The sequence below is a fragment of the Cyrtonyx montezumae genome, unplaced genomic scaffold, assembly GCF_038088225.1.
Source record: "Cyrtonyx montezumae isolate F1298 unplaced genomic scaffold, pur_monq_1.0 scaffold_10, whole genome shotgun sequence".
NCBI lineage: Eukaryota > Metazoa > Chordata > Aves > Galliformes > Odontophoridae > Cyrtonyx > Cyrtonyx montezumae.
This window is the reverse complement of record NW_027071826.1, coordinates 10,701,954-10,718,600: the sequence shown is the minus strand read 5'-3', so window position 1 is coordinate 10,718,600 and position 16,647 is coordinate 10,701,954. Positions and strand designations below refer to the sequence as shown.

The window sequence follows — 16,647 nt, the reverse complement described above, 5'->3', positions numbered from 1 at the left end:
ATCAGAGATGGTTGTTGGTGGTATGGCAGCACAGGCCGAACCTTCCTGCCAATAATTCCTGTTACATTTTTTTTCAAACAGAGGCGTGTCTTTGAATTCTTCCATGTGGAAACATTACACCCATTGACATTATTGAATGTTTGTGGAGACCAAACAGTGGATGTGAGCACAGTGATGTGACGGGGATTTGTTTCAGCAGTGGCAACAGGGACAGTGGATAACCTCCGCTACTGAAGATTTTTGAGTGCAGCATGCAGGCTGTTGTTCATGGCTGGTGAAAATGTGTAGCTGATGATGGTGACTATGCTGAGAAATAGTGTTTTCTAGCTGAGAACTTGCTCTATTCTTGTGCTCTTTGTATCTGTTGTAGTTCCCATGGAAATAAAAAGGAGGTTTTACTTTCAGAGCAACTGACATCTGTATGCAGTACTGTTTGAACAGCATGCTTTCTGTAGTATTGTGACTTTTTGATTGGGTGTTGTAATTCCTGTTTGAGAAGGTTAGTTCAGGTAGGCTATACTTTTTTAATTTCTGATTACAGCTCCATATGAACATATTGGTTATACTCCTATGATTATTAAACTTGTACAAGCCTTGGAAGCAAAGTGCTGTTAAACCAACTAGATAGCCTCTGTGTTCAGTGTTTTCTCTAGTAATCTGTAGGACAGAGTAAGATGCGTGGTGATGCAGCTTTTTAACAGCCTTTTTTCTCTTCCCTGGTTGGTAGAATTGCTGCAAACTCCCAGTATGAAAGACGGTCACTATTGCACATGGTTTGTAGAGAGGGTCTCTGCTGCCTTTGTGACCTTTCTGTTTTTTCTTTTGGGGGAAGAAACTTTGAGGATTGAATTAAGTGTTTCCCTCAGCAGTGATAGAGAGGACCTTTAGATCTTGCATGGATGATCAGAGGTTAATCTGTTAAAAAAAGAAAAAAAAAAAGACAACCAATGTTCCTGTGGAACAGCAGCCTCCCCTCCTTAAATTCCCTGCAATCTATTTTCCTTACATTGCCAGCTCAAGGAGTACATGCATGGTGTGAAGTACAGCCTCTCTCTTCTTTTCTTTACAATGAATAAGTAAATAATTTGACAAGTCTTATGCTCTTGACTGTGTAAGCTTATTTCAGCAGATGGTGAAAGTGGAACTGATGAAATCTAATTTGACTCTAAATTGTGAAGTAAGCATGAAAAGAGCTGGACTTAAAGTATTGTTGACCTAACAGGAAGTATTTACGCCCATCACTAATGTTTTTATCTTGAAATATTTTCAGATATTTAAGACTCTTAAGACATCTCTCGCTTGCAGAAAATCTGGGTTAATTAATATTTTAAGAAGCTGCGTAATAGTATAAGCTTTTCTTTGGCTTATCTAATAGCTTCTTCATTGTAGGTTTATAATCACCGAATCATAGAATTGTTTGAGTTGGAAGAGATCCTTAAAGGCCATGTGTTCCAACTCCCCTGCTGTGAACAGGGCCACTTAGAGCTGGTCAGATGCTCAGAGCCCCATCCAGCCGATGTTTCTGGGGACAGGGCATCTACCAACTCTCTGGGCACCCTGTTGTAGTGCCTCACCCCTCACCCCACCTTATTGTAAAAAAATTGCTCACTTCTATCCAACCCGAATCTCCCTTCTTTTGGTTTGAAACCATTTCTCCTTGTCCTGTCACAATAGACTCTACTAACAAGTCTGCCCCTTTCTTTTTCATAGCCCTCCCTTTAGATGCTGAAAGCCTGCTCCATCTGATATGTAGAAGATAATACACAGTTGAAATTGTGAAATGAAGTATTTGTCTTGATCCGTGATGCTTTTCCAAAAATAATAGCTCAGTGAATGTACTTCAATGTCATGTATTTATTACCACGAAGGCAGTGGACTATGAAAAAGTCCTATAAATTAACCTAGCTCAATTCTGTTGTCTTTGAAAGAGTGTACAATACAAATGATACTAGCCACAGGATCCTGTGATGATTAGTGTGAACAATTAAATGTTGGGAACGGTGTATCCATGGGAACAGCTATTGCCTTCGTAATACCATATGCAAATTATTGCCTTCTTTCAAGGTGAAGGCTCACTCCTCCCTTCACAGAAATATAAACCACCCAAGAGCTGTAGTATATTTTGGTATGTGGGATTTCTACATAGACAGCATTCTTTTCTTATGGCTATTATTTTCACCCCACCAACAAAGGAAAGACTATGACTTTTCTTTGGGCAATATTCCTCTGATAGATGTGGAGATTTAGCCCTGTCAGATGAGTGGGAACCTTGGTGGTGCTTCTCTCCTTTGCATGCCAATTCTCTTAGTAAAAAGCAATCAGTAGTGCAGGATTTGTTTAATGTAGGTAGAAATTACTATTTTTATAAGATTTCAGTCTTTGTTTTTTTCAGAATACTGGAGGAGTCCCAGAAACTTGAAATGTTCTAATATAAATGTATTCACCTTTAACAACTTAGGTATTTTGGAAACTTGGTTTAAACTAATAAAATGTTTCATTTTCTGATCAAATTTTAATCTTCAATTCTCACTTTATTTTAGGGAAACAAATCATCAGCAGTAAAAATGAATTTAGAGTCAGCACGCTGAAGTTCCACCCTACAGATTCAAATGTGTTCATTTGTGGAGGGTTCAGTCCAGAAGTTAAAACATGGGATATAAGGACTTGTAAGGTAATGAAAATATTTTTTTTCATCTTTTTTTTCTTGGTCCTCTTGTGGATGTTTCCTAGGTTGAATGTACAATTATTACTAAGCTGCTCAATGTCCTGTTTTTTGATGGAATCTTATTTTGAAGCATTTTGCATTTATCATTGATTTGGTGACATTTGTTGATATGAACCTCTGTAATGTTTTTGAAGCACAAAGAGAAACATTGCACACAACAAACACAATTTATTTTTTTGCTTCTATAACTATGGGTAATGTTTAGTTGAATTAAATTAATCCAATAGCTCACTTCAAATTAATTTGTTTTTCTATTTCTTTCTTTTCTTTTTTTTTTTTTTTTTAAGCAGTAGAATAACTAGGAAGCTCTTTAATCTGTAACATGTGGTTCAAGATATGCCTGTCTGTGTCTCTTGCATAGTAGCTTGCGGTAACTTGACATGCATGAAAGGCTACACAGAGGCACAAATAGCTTCTTCCTTTACTTTAACCTGAAGAATGCAGAACATTTCACTCCCAGGTGCCATTTAGAGCTCAGGAAAGAGCAGAGCTGTACTGTGTCACCAAGTGGAAGCTATATGAACAGAACAGCTCAAAGAACAGAAGTGACTGTACAGTGAATAGTTGTTTGTTTTCCTTTGAATTTTTGTGTGGGTAGAGCCTACTCATCATGGTTAGCCATCTGTTTGCTCTTGAGGGTGGCAGAAGGGATCTGAAGAAGATAAGGATTACTTACCCAAACACTGTCTCTCTAAACAGAATAATAGGTGAGGGATGTAAGAAGATATATTTCAGATAGGAGGGCTATAACATAAGTGCTCTGAAAGTGATGTGAGTGTCACTGTGTTGAGGAAGTACAGTATTCTTGTGTGATCAGCAGTCTAACTCCTGAGCTGCAGTTGTTCCTTGGAGTTTGTCACTGATTTTTTGAGGAAACAATTTAATCTGTTCTATGCAGTGAATTTTTTTTTTATTAATAATTGTGTAGGTTTTATACCTTAGGCTTCTATTATGTGAGTAAATTCTTAAAAGAGCATCATTAAATACATATCCAGAGTGCCAAGTCTGAGGCTATGCTGCAAATTAAATTACTGGGAGTTTCAAAGTTACAGTGTCAGCAGGAAAGCCTTCGTAAAAAGTGTGAATTTTTCGCATGCATCATGCTTGTATGAGGAGTAGAGAAAGATCTTAATGTGATGCAATATTTTTTCCTGTAAATAACATTATAGTTATACACAAAATCAAATGATAGTGTACTTGTGTACAAAGCCAGAGATGTTCTTCCTTTCTTTTCTGTTGTTTCTCTGTGATGGATTTTAAATCTGTATATATCTTTTTGTGACTGTCTGGGAATACTGCAAAGATGATTTTACTAAGATTCTAAATCAACTGTGATTAATGAGCACGTTCATGCCAGAAGTAACAATACTTTCAGCTTGCATGTGTTAAGGTGTCCAGTCTCTCCAGATAGAAAATAACTGATGCTAATCTATAGTAATAAATGCCCAATATGAAAGGTGCCTGTCTGAAAGGGGGTAGCTATGAAGGGATGTGGTTAGAAATTTTTCATATACTGTAGGAGACAATTTCAAATACTGATAAGTGGAGAAGGCACTTCACTTTCAGTGAGATAAAGAGATTTTTTTTTCCATGGATATTCGCAGTTCAAATGCTATGCTTGAATAAGATTTTCTTTTTTTTTTTTTCCTACAATTCTGCTACCAGAGTCTGTGATGTAAAGACTGACTATGTTGAACTGGCATTGACCCAGGTAGAAGTAAAAGGATAACTACCATTATAATGCTTGTGCTGAATAAGTTCTAAGTCATTACTCTGATGCTCTCCTATTGTCAGTATCTCTGCCAATCCTTGGTGTTTTGGTTTTGACTTTGAAAGGTGGAGTGGTGTCACAATGGCAGCTGGCAGGGTTCTTCCTGCCTTTAATCCTCTTTGTGAAATTTCAGTTTCGGTACTTTCTTTTGTTACTGATGAAAGGCATTGCTGGAACAGGGAGTGGGAAAGTAAAGAAAGCGTAAGACATGGTTTACAGGAGGCATTATTGCAGTAAGAAGCAGATGTGTTGAGGTGGAAATTATGGGAGAAGAAGAGATGGGTCCAGTGTGCAGTTTGTGAGATATTGGCTTTCATCAAAAGCAACATAAGAAAACAAAGTAGCAAACGTATACCCATAAACTGTAGACTTCAATGCTGTTTATATCTTCTGCAATTCTGAAAGGCAACCTACCACTAGTCTGACTTGAGATGATGTGAAGCCACCTTTGGGTGGCTTTGGAGGAGGGAGGAGGCTTTGGCGTGGAGGATGACATATAAGCTGCGTGTATATCTGCATTCAGAGCCAGTAATGAATGCTTTGGGTGTCATCTATAATCCATTGCCAGAGGACAAGCAGTTACTATAGAAGTCATTCTTGTTTCTATAGACTAAATGTAATGCTTTTTTTTTGCTTTTATTTTTTCTTCTCAGTGATACATTTGTGTTTATAATGCTGAAGCTCCAGCCTTAGGACCTGCTTTAAAGAACTGCTGAATGATGAGAAATGCAAACCTTGTTTATTTCAGTAACTGCAGGGCACTGCAGTGCTCTGATTTTGCATAACTGTTTCTATAAACTGGTGCTAATGAAGAGGTAAGGGAAATATCCCACTGTTCTACAAGGGAATAATTTACTTTCCAAGAGAACAAACAAGTGAATGAATGTTTATTCCCACAGGTAAAATAAGAAAGGTTTAAGCCAGTGAAATAAAAAACAGAAGAACCAAAAAAATCCCACCACCTTATTTCTTCTGAGCAGGTTCTGTACCTGGTAATCTTGGGGAGTTTTTAGAAGTTGTTACCTGCTTTTTTTCATTAGGAAACAATTCTATTCTTGTGTAACTTCATCAGTCAGAAATCTGTCAGGTAAAGCAGCCCATTAGGAGTATTAATTTTGATAAGGAACACTGCTTAATCACCTTAAAAATTGAAAAAGTGGGTTTAGCCTCCTAACAGATATTGATCTGTTTTTCTGGTGTGTTAGTTTAAAAGCCATGAAGTTCTGTACGTGTTGTGACTGACTAAAGCAGCAGTGTGGCCTGCTCTCCTACCATGAAATGTTTCCAAAGGAAGGAGGGAGTTTTTGTTATCCTTTGTTTTCCCATTTAACATAGCTGTAGCTCAATGGTGGGTGTAAACTGTTAGGCGCTAACGTTTGTACTGGTTCTAAAATGGTGTTTTGATCTGAAAAACTTAGAGCTTGTATGTGCACTGAGTGGATGGTTAAGATCAGAATGGAGTGGAGAAGAGAGGAAAAACATTAAACAATGAATTAGCTGCTTCTGGCTTCCTCTTGCAGAATGGTATCTCATGTGCCTCGTTTCCACGGAATAACAGTTACATTTCAAATTCTCAGCCACGGAACAGTATGCTTGTTAGGCACCAATCATACCTCTCATCACTATGTCATGCCTGTTTCTCCCTCGTTTGTGGAATTTCAATAGATTTTTCACACATTCCTGTTTTCAGTTTCTGTTGTTACCTTACTTCGTGATCTAAGAACGTTTTGCTTTTGTACTTTTCCATCTTATGACTTAAGGTCATATTCAAGATTAGATAATGTGTACTGCCCAATATGTTGACATTTATCCTGTTCTAATGTGTGCTATTTGCATTTACCTAAATAGATGTTTGAGGTGTCTTGTCACTTAGTTTCAGTTTTGATGCAAACATCTTTAGTATCTTTCAAGTGCTTTCATAGTAATTTATCAAAAGATTTTCTCCAGTATTCTTTCTTTTTTAAGTTTCCAGTAGCTTTCATTTCGTTTTGCTTCTTCTTTTAAGTGCTTTAACCTGTCATTCGGCTTGGAACAGCTGTGTGGGTGAAGTAACAATTATTTTGATTCCATTATCATACTTCAGATAGCCTTTTCAGGCCTTGCAGCATATTTTGTCAATATAATAAGCATCCTAAACCTTATAACTCATTTCACATTGAAAACTCTATTTTGGCATTTGTTGGTAATTCAGTTTCACAGGTCATGCTTTAGAATGCATGCATGTGTTTTAAAAAGGCTATCTTCTTGCACATCTTAGATTTAGCTATATATGGGAAAGTAATCATCATATTTGAAGAATGAGTGAATTTTTGGTGGAATTTCAAAGAAATTCAGAGGGAAGAGCTACTAAAAAAAAACCTATTGTCCAATTATACATGTATGTATGCAGTGATTTAAATGGACTTTCATATGCCTGTGGATCACATCAAAGCCTTCTGCTGATAGACAATGACATAAAATAATTGATGGTGGTACATAGATCATACTGAAAGTAATGTCTGCAATTTATTTCCATGGAAACTACAACAGATACATAGAGCTCAAGAATACTATTTGATAGATCAAATTCTCAGTTGTCAAAGACTATTTTTCAACATAGTCACCACTATTCGCCATACATTTTTACCAGTAATGAACTAAAAGCTTGCACTTGCACAAATCTACACCAACGGATGTGAATCGCATTTGTGGTTGCTGAAACACATCACCCATTGCCTTACTGTTCTCACATACAGTGTTTGGTCTCCATGATCATTCAGCAAGCATTAATGCATGTCGAAGGGTCCCATTTTTTTTCCACACAGAGAAATTCTATGACATATCTTTGCTTTGTCAGACTGCTGCTCTGCTGCCATATGTTGTGAGAAGAGAAAATGTAATGGAATATTGGCAGGAAGATTCAGCTTCTACTGCCATGCCACCAACATCTGCCTCTGGGATTGTTGGCCAACATAAAACAGGAGGCATTAATTTCGGAGCACCCCCCATCTTTTTAAACTGAATATTAATATCTCATTTTTATTTTGTCTAGTGATGGATTGTTAACAGAAGTTCAAATTTATGAGCATAAATTGCTAATATTTATTCATGTATTTAATATGTTATAAAAATTGGATTTTTAAGTGCCTATGAAAATGTATGAAGATAAACTTGGGGCAGTCTTTTAGCTACTAAAACACTGAGAAATGTACAGTGTGCTATCAATCAGAAAGGCAGATAAAAAAAAGGAATGTTGAAAGGCATTTATTACTACCCCTGTTTTTTGCAAATAGGCAAAATGATTTCAAATGTAGCATTGGGTATTGAGCAAGATAAGGAATGGAAGAACAATGAGAAAGCTATAATCTTCAGGATAAAACTAAGCTGAAAAATGAATGGATGGAACAGCTTGTTAACAGCTCAGTGAAATGTAAAGTATACAAGCCTCTCAAAATTACAGAGAGAAGTAATCAAAGCGTGGAAAAAGAAAGGATAAAAGAGGCTGTTGAATAGAAAGTGCAGATCTGTTATAGCATTATTTCTTTGTGTTAAACCTGGTTTTGTCTTTCTGTAGAAGAGGGTGTTCTGGAGGCCTTATAATGCTGTATAATGGATTGACTATATTTATGAAATATTTGGAGAATGTTTATAGAGGCTTTGTGAAAACTGGAAAACTTCTAAGTGAGATGCTGTGTTAACAGACAAATAAATGAAAACAAAAATGTAGATATCTGCAGTGTCAACCAAGGAGAGAGCAGGATATTGAACAATCCCCATGGACCATGGAGCTGAACTTAGAAAAAACCTTGTATAAGGCCTTGTAAAAAGAAATTGTGCAACAAAAACAGGAATACCAAGACGTTAAAGTAGTTATGAAATTTAAAGATACTCCTGATCTTCGAACTGTCAATAAATGTCTTAAGATGTTCAGCGCAAGCTAGTTGGATTTCACAATCACTCTCTTTTGGCTTTACACTAGCTTTTAAGTCAGGAGACAATGTATGTTCCAACAACTTATTTATTCTACCTGAAATTTTTATATTCCTTTGAATACCAAAAGTTGAGACTTACATCTGTTAGCTCAATGCTTAAGAACTTTGTATTCACAAAGGAAAATAAGATTACAGATATTTTTCTTGTTTTTATTTGAATTCCCAAGATTATACAGTTGTAATATCGGAACAAGACTTCAAGTGTAACTGTACAGTACTGATATTACTTTTAAAGTAGCTCAGTTCCTAAATAATGAGTGAATTGTCAGTCTGAATAGAGATTTATTTACATATGTCAGGAAGGTTTAGATATAATAAAGCAAGGATTTTGTTAGCTCTGCTGAAAGGACATACAGCTCTCATGAATTTGTGTCTGAATATTCATTTAAATTTTCTGAATGTATCCATGTAACTATTTTGGAATTTTACCTTTTATTTACATTGTTTTTTATGAAACTCTTAATGTTTTGTAAACATTCATTAACTGCTTCTTGTTCACGTAAATATCTAAAATTAGGGAAGTCCATAATATATCTGGGGGAGGTCTGCTGAAAATTGAAGAATACTTTGTTGACCTATTGGGTATGATCAGATTTTTAAACTCAGAGATGGGGGACCCTAGCCCTAATCTATTGATAATGTGCTTTGTCTTGTAATCCAGTGAGAACTATTGGAAATTTGGGGAGACCTGTGTGCTACAGCTGTCATCACAGAAAGTCCTGATGTAATCTGAGGAGGGAATAAGCAAAAGGTGTGAAGACTATGGCTCTGCTTCTTTCTAATTCTGATTTTTAGTCAATATTTGAAGTTCTAGACCTCCATAAATGCAAGTTAACTGCAAAGCAGGCAGTGGAGAACCAATAGAATGGCCTGACACAGTCACAGAACAGATTGTGAAGAAGAGATTAGTTAAAGATATAGGAAAAAATGAAATAAAGCTTACTTGGTGTCACTCTAAGGCAATCTTTTATGCATTTCATTAGAAGGTTTAGATAAACTGGGAAAGGTAGGGAAAAACACTAACCTAAGTGTTGCAAAATAAATATTATTAGAAAAGATAGTATGGTAACAAAATCATCAATAACAAAAGAGTGGAATATCATGCAGAAAAAATAGCTACTGAGTTAGCACAGATGGGATGAGTAAAAAGAATATAAAGATGTAGCCTTTAGAGCTGAATAATAGTTTTGTCAGGGAGGTATCCAAAAGGATGAATATGAAGTCAGTTGGTTGCAGTGACAGGCAAATTTAAGGAAAATTTAGGTTTGGAGATGTACACAGGGTTCTCATTCTTGAAAGTTAGGCCTTAGGAATGATGTGATTAACTAGAAAAATGGTGGAAATGGTTATTTAGAGCTTTTAAAATTAGATGAGAAATGCACAGAGTTTATTATTAACAAAGGCCAAAATATCAACAGGGCTTTTTTTTTTCACCCATATTAGTTTATTTGTCAGGATTTAACTCTGCTTATCTACAATATTGCTTTATGCTTAAAAAAAAAAAAAGAAAAAAAAGATCCTCTTTATTACTGTTCATCTATATCTCTGCACTTGATTTTATAAAAAATAAGCCTAAGTCAATAAAGCACATTTTAAAAATCTAATAACTTTAGAGTACAAGTGCAGTACCTTTGTTTCCTTGGAAACATTCTATTCCAATTTCTTTAAGATGAGATGCAATCATTTTAAGTAGCATGTATTTAGGAAACCTAATGAATTTGTCTCTGGATAGCATGTAAATATGAGAAAAGGCTGTAGAAATTGGTGGAACAACTTGTACTTCTGGTTTCTATGGAAACAGCCAATACATTGTCATGTACTTGTGGTATTATGAGGAACAATGTAATTAAAATCAGATGATTTATTCAGTGCTTTAGAAAACTAAAGTTATTCTTCTCTCACTATCAGAGAAAATTCCTTACTGAGTCTACGGATAAAAATTTCAGAGAAATTTGATCTGCATACATTTTTAGGAGCAGAATGGCATATCTTCACAGGATCATGGAATCACAGAATTGTAGGGGTTGGAAGGGACCTCCAGAGATCATTGAGTCCAACCCCCCTGCCAAAACAGGCTCCCTAGCCCGGGTTGCACAGGTAGGCATCCAGGTGGGTCTTGAATATCTCCAGAGAAGGAAACTTCACAGCCTCTCTGGGCAACCTGTGCCAGTGCTCCATCACTGCACTGTGAAGTTCCCACACACATCTGTGCAGAACTTCCTATGCCTTCATTTGTGACCATTTCCCCTTGTCATATCTTTTCAAATTGTAATATCCTTTCTGAGTATGCAGAAACATTTATGATGAAAAGTCCTCCCATCTTACTTTATGTGCTGAAAGACTGCAATAAGGCCTCCCTGGTGCCTTCTCTAGGCTAAATAACACCAACGTTCTCAGCCATTTCTTCCTAGCAGAAGTGCTCTAGCACTCTGATCGTACTCATGTCCCTCTACACCTACTCTTAATAGGTCCACATCTTATTCTGCAGACTCCAGACCTAGGTGCAGTATTAAAGGTAGGGTCTCACGAGAATGGAGTAGAGGAAATCACCTCCCTTGGCTTGCTAGCTACACTTCTTTTGATGTAACTCAGTATTTGATTAACTTTCTGGGCTGCAAATGCATGTAATTGGCAGAGCTGTTCTTTACCCACTCCTTATCCAGCCTGTAATCATGTTTGGGATTGCCCTGAGCCAGATGTAGGACCTTGAACTTGGCCTTGTTGAAATACAGGTGTTCATGCAAACGCATCTCTTTTATGCTATATACCATTTTTGTGTTGAAATACTTTAAAGGAACATGAAACTACTTCCTGTTACCATGTGTTTTGATTAAAACAGCTGCTGCATCTTTTAGTTGGAAATCAAAGACACAAGCTGTGTTTGTCACATAGTTGTGGTTTTATTGTGAGTGTGGAAATACAAAGCAAAGTTTAGTCATCTGCCTTGGCACCTTATTCTTGTCATAGTTTAAATAACCTGTAATAAGCATTAGTTCCTGTCAACACAAATGGCTTACTGTATAGAGGAGTAAAAGATGAGATTTTTTTTTTTATTTTGTTTTATTTTTTTACTTTACTTTTTACTTTACTTTTTACTTTACTTTTTACTTTACTTTTTACTTTACTTTTTACTTTACTTTTTACTTTACTTTTTACTTTACTTTTTACTTTACTTTTTACTTTACTTTTTACTTTACTTTTTACTTTACTTTTTACTTTACTTTTTACTTTACTTTTTACTTTACTTTTTACTTATTTTAATGTTGAAATGCACTTTCTATTACTAGTAGTGATGCAACATGTTGAGTACTTGTTTGTGACATCATGCCAATAGGAAGAAGTGTTTTGTGCAAAGGTACTCAATCTAAAAAGGTAATTCAAGAAAGTAGAAGAAAAAGATATGGCTGTTTTACAGGTTGAAAACCATGGCACTGCTGATTAATTTTTACTGTGATAGTCTTTGTTTCAGCTCGGACAGAACTGTTGTCTTCAGTGTCTGGTATGTTTCTATGTTTTGGTCCTAGGAGGAAAAACAATTTTGGTAACACAATTTTGGAAAAACAAATTTGGTAAATAGTTGCTCCTAAGCAGTGTTGTACAGAGCCAAGACCATTCACAGTGAAGGGTCCAAGGAGCTGGGAGGGAACAGAATATGGACTTAAACTGGCCAAAGGGATATTCCATGCCATGTGATATCAAGGTGAAGGAATTTTGAAGGGGATAAGAGTTCATCTCGCTCTCTTCCACTGCTCAGGAGCTAACTGGGCATTGGTCAGGGAGTGGTGAGCAATTGCTTGTGCATATCTTGTTATATACATTCATGTATAAATATAGTCATAGCTATTTTCCTTGTCTTAGTAAGTACTTTTATATCAATCCATGAGATCTATTTTATTATTATTATTATTATTCTCTCTCCATCTCACTGGGAAATAGAGGGAGTGAGCAAATGACTGTGTGGTGCTGAGTCACCACGACAATGACCACCCAGATAGACTGTAGTCCTATCAGATCTTTTCTGAGACTTGATTTTTCTGAGACCTCCTAATTGTCAGGGAATGACAGTGCAGATACATCTTTTTTCATGCCTAAAGCTTGAGGGACTTGAGGAGCGTGAGGTGAAGGGAGATCCTGGATCACTGGCACAGAATTGGGATGGTCCCAGGCACTGAGGTGCTCTTCTGGAGGCTTTGAGCTTCCTGAGAAGCAAAATAATAGGTGCTGCATATATTTTATGCAGAGAAGTATTACAGAACATCTATACAAAATATATACCTTGAGTTCAGCATCACAGCATGTTTCTCAAATCCCAGGAGCCTTAAGAATCCACTTGAAAATGATTTAATTTGCCTAAATTACCATACTTGTTGAATGCCTGCAGCCATGAACTGTTGCCATTGTAAAGAAGCCTTATTATTATGTTAACTTGTGTTGACACTAGAAACTATTAGGCCATTCTTTTGCAAGCATTTCTTCTGTGTCCAGAAGTGCATCGTTTCAACAAGTAGATTGTGGTTTTCCAGTGCTTATGGGCAATAAATCTGAATATAGAAGAAGACCGAAAGTTTGTTATTAGCAAACTAAAGTCAACTGGGTAGGAAAACCAATGCTCTCCCCAAGCAAGTTCTGCGGGCGTGTTATGAATTATTGACTAAGGTAGAACAAAGAAGGTTTAATTATGAGTACTTTTCAGAGCATGGGTGTTACAATTAGTTATTTCTGAAAGCCATCTTTACAGTAGAATTTAAATACTATGTGTACCAAGTTCCCAGCTGCTATTCAAACTATTAATTTATTGTTCTCTGAGTCAGTTTTTACTACGTGCTTTATGATTAAATAGCATAGTTTTTCTGAGGTACATGTCAAAGGTAGAGAAAATGTCTTCACTAGTTTCTCTAATGACATTTTCCTATTATAGAGCTAAGATGCACAGGGTAAATTGTTTGGATATCTTATTGAATAGCAGACAAGCAGGTATTTTTGATAGTTGGCAATGAAAATGTTTGAATTGATGGCAGTTTATGTAAGAGCCATACTGAATTTCAGCAAAACTTAAAAAATATTTCCATGTTGCCATAGAATCATACAATCCTTAGAGTTGAAAGGGACCTTTCAAGGTCATCTGGTTCAGCTCCCCTGTAATGAACAGGAACATCCATGGCTTGATCAGGTTGCACAGAGCCTGGTTCAGGCTGGCTTTGAAAGTCTCCAGGACCAGATCTCAGGGCAACATGTTCTAGAGCCTCACTACCCTCACTGTAAAAGACTTCTTCCTTATTTCCAACCTTCATCTACCCTCTTTAGGTTTGAAACCATTTTCCCTTGTCTTGTTACCACAGACCCTGCTGAAAGAGTCTGTTCTTTTCTTTCCTGCAGCTCCCCTTTAGATACTGAAAGGCCACTGTCTTGTCACCTTTGAGCCTTCTCTTCTCCAGACTGAACAGCCACAGCTCTATCAGCCTGTCCTCATAGGAGAGGTGTTCCATCCATTTGATCATTTTTGTGGCACTCCTCTGGATTCCAAAACGCCTATGTCTGTTCTATACTGAAGACTCCACATCTGGACACAAATATTTCTTCAGTTTCTTACTGACATATGTGTTGCTCCAAAAATGTGTTAGAACAAGTCCCTACACTAACCTGTAGTGGTGATGGTGTCACTGTATGTGTGTGGGTACCTACATTTCACAAGGGTTTTTTAGAGACTTCATGTAGCTGAAGACCCAAGCATTATGTCTGAGATGGTTCCATATATGAAATATAGAAGAATTAAGGAATCACTGCCTTGAATCTCTGTGATTTTATCTTTTATTGCTCTATATCGTTTTTTACATTTTCTGGAATGCATTGAACTTTGTATTTGCCTCTGTGTTGCTGCTTCTACACATGTCTGTGCTTCTCTGTTCTCCAATCTTCCTGACTGGAACTTGTCACTTCTGCAAATGTTGCTGCCTCCTTACCTGTATGGAGATGGTAGAGCTTCCCTCTGCCATTGTTCCTCCTCCTCACAAGTTACAACGTATTTCAGTTCTCCTACAGTTCTTACAGCTGTTGAGATTCTTTATGGTTTTGCATTTCACATTACAGGCAGATATTATAAACTTAGTGTATTTGCTTGAACTTTTCTTTTTCTTTCTTTTTTTTTTCCCAGCTCCTATGAAATAGCTTGATTTTCTACTTTACTAATGAACTATGGGCTTCCTTTTATAACTTGGTGAAGAAATAGCTATGCATGGTGATTTCTCCATAGACAAAGTGGAAGCTATAAATATGCAAATATCAGTTTTGGCTTCACAAAGTTTAATTGCTTTGCATATTATGCAAATTCCTAGGATGAAAAATTTGACTCGTGCAACAGCACAGTTGTATATTCTCTATCTTAAAAATGCAGGCATATTGCTGAAAAATGTGCTGGTTTTTTTGTCTGCAGGTTTACATCTTATTGATGTTATTGGAGTGTGTGTAGTGTGCTTGCATGACCAAGGCTCTTCACTAAGTGCAAACATTATGTTCCCAAACTACATTTCACAGAATCTGAGAAAAACACTTGGAACAGTTGCTGCCATACCTCTACCTGCTGAGATCACAGGAAGCAGAGCTGGAAGGGACCTCAGGAGATCATCTAGTATCTCTCTATGTGCAGTAGGATCAGGTCATTCTGAACGTTTCCAGACTGTCATAGATTTAGAGCTTGAGACAAGGAATTGAGAAGTTCTTGTGCTGTTTGATGTGGTAAATTGTTTTTCCTTTAGTAGTTAAAGGATAAAGCGGAGTTATAATTTAGGATATTTCACTGCAATTCAGCAAGGCTTTTGATGCCATCTCCCATGACATCCTTATAATGTAAGATATGAGTGAACAGTGAGGTAGGTTAAGAACTGAGAGACTGGCTGAGCTCAGAAGGTTGGGATTGTCAGTGCAGAGTCCAATGGGGGACCTACGACTAGCAGTGTTCCCCAGGGGTTGGTGCTGGGTCTAGTCTTCAGTATCTTCATTGATGACCTTGATGAGGGAATAGTATCCACCCTCAGTAAGTACGCTGATGATACAAAGCTGGGATAAGTCTATGACACATGGGAAGGCTGTGCTGCCATGCAGCAAGACCTAGGCAGCAAGAACCCAGATGAGGTTTAACAAAAGCAAGTGTAGAGTCCTGCACAAGGGAATGAATAACCACAAGTATCAGTACAGGTTGGAGAGGAGCTCTGAGGAGAAGGCCCTGGGGGTCCTGGTGGATGACAAGTTGGCCACAAGCCAGCAGTGTGGCCTCGTGGCCAAGAAGGCCAATGGGATTTTGTAGTGCATTAAAAGTAGCACGTGCAGTAGGTCAAGGGAGGTGATCCACTCTACTCTGCCCTGGTGAGGCCTCACCTGGAGTACTGTATCCAGTTCTGGGCTCCCCGGTACAAAAAGGACAGGGATCCCCGGGACAAAAAGGACAGGCCCTCCAGCGCAGGGCCACAAGGATAGATAAAGTGTCAGGAGCATCTCTTCCTGTGAGGAAAGGCTGAGCAGCCTGTGTCTGTTCAGCCTTGAGAAAAGAAGATTCAGAGTTGATCTTATTAATGTTCATTAATATCTTAAGTGTGGGAGTCAAAGGGCCACATAGCCAACCTCTTTTCAGCAGTCTATGGGGACACAATAAGGAGAAATGGTCATAAACTTGAGCATAAGAAGTTCTGCACCAACTTCTTCACAGTGAGGGTGACAGAGCACTGGAACAGTCTGCCTAGGGAGGTCATGGATTCTTCTTTCCTGGAGATATTTGAGACCTTCCTGATGCCTACCTGTGCAGCCTACTGTAGGGTACCTGCTTTGCAGAAGGGTTGGACTCAATGATCTCTAGAGGTCCCTTCAAACCCCTACATTTCTGTGATTCTGTAATTCCTGATTTTTTTTTTTCCTGAAAGTATCTGTTCTTACATATCTCTGTGAGCACTGGGCCCCTGAACTCAGCAGCCATATGCTATGTTACAGACATTAGGCAGGCATGGAAATACCTCACAGCACTGAGAACTGTTTCAGTATAATATTGCAAGCAGTCTCTCTGCTCAGTTAGTAATTCTATGAGGCTGCAAGAAGGACTAATCTCTGAACACGGTGTAGGAAATGGCGGCTGCTACGTGTTAGCTATTTTGAAAAGAAAGTTTCAGATGTTAATAACTAGGAGTCTTCCAGTG

At 37.6% G+C, this 16,647-nt stretch overlaps 1 protein-coding gene across 1 annotated transcript in view; it reads left to right on the top strand.

Annotated features, from left to right (window-relative positions):
• The window catches only part of WDR25 (WD repeat domain 25), a 61,163-nt gene that overhangs the window by 40,236 nt on the left and 4,280 nt on the right, over positions 1-16,647 (top strand). Inside the window, exon 4 of the mRNA XM_065750217.1 lies at positions 2,541-2,671. Coding sequence (XP_065606289.1) covers positions 2,541-2,671 — 131 coding nt within the window. The remainder of the gene's footprint in view (positions 1-2,540; positions 2,672-16,647) is intronic.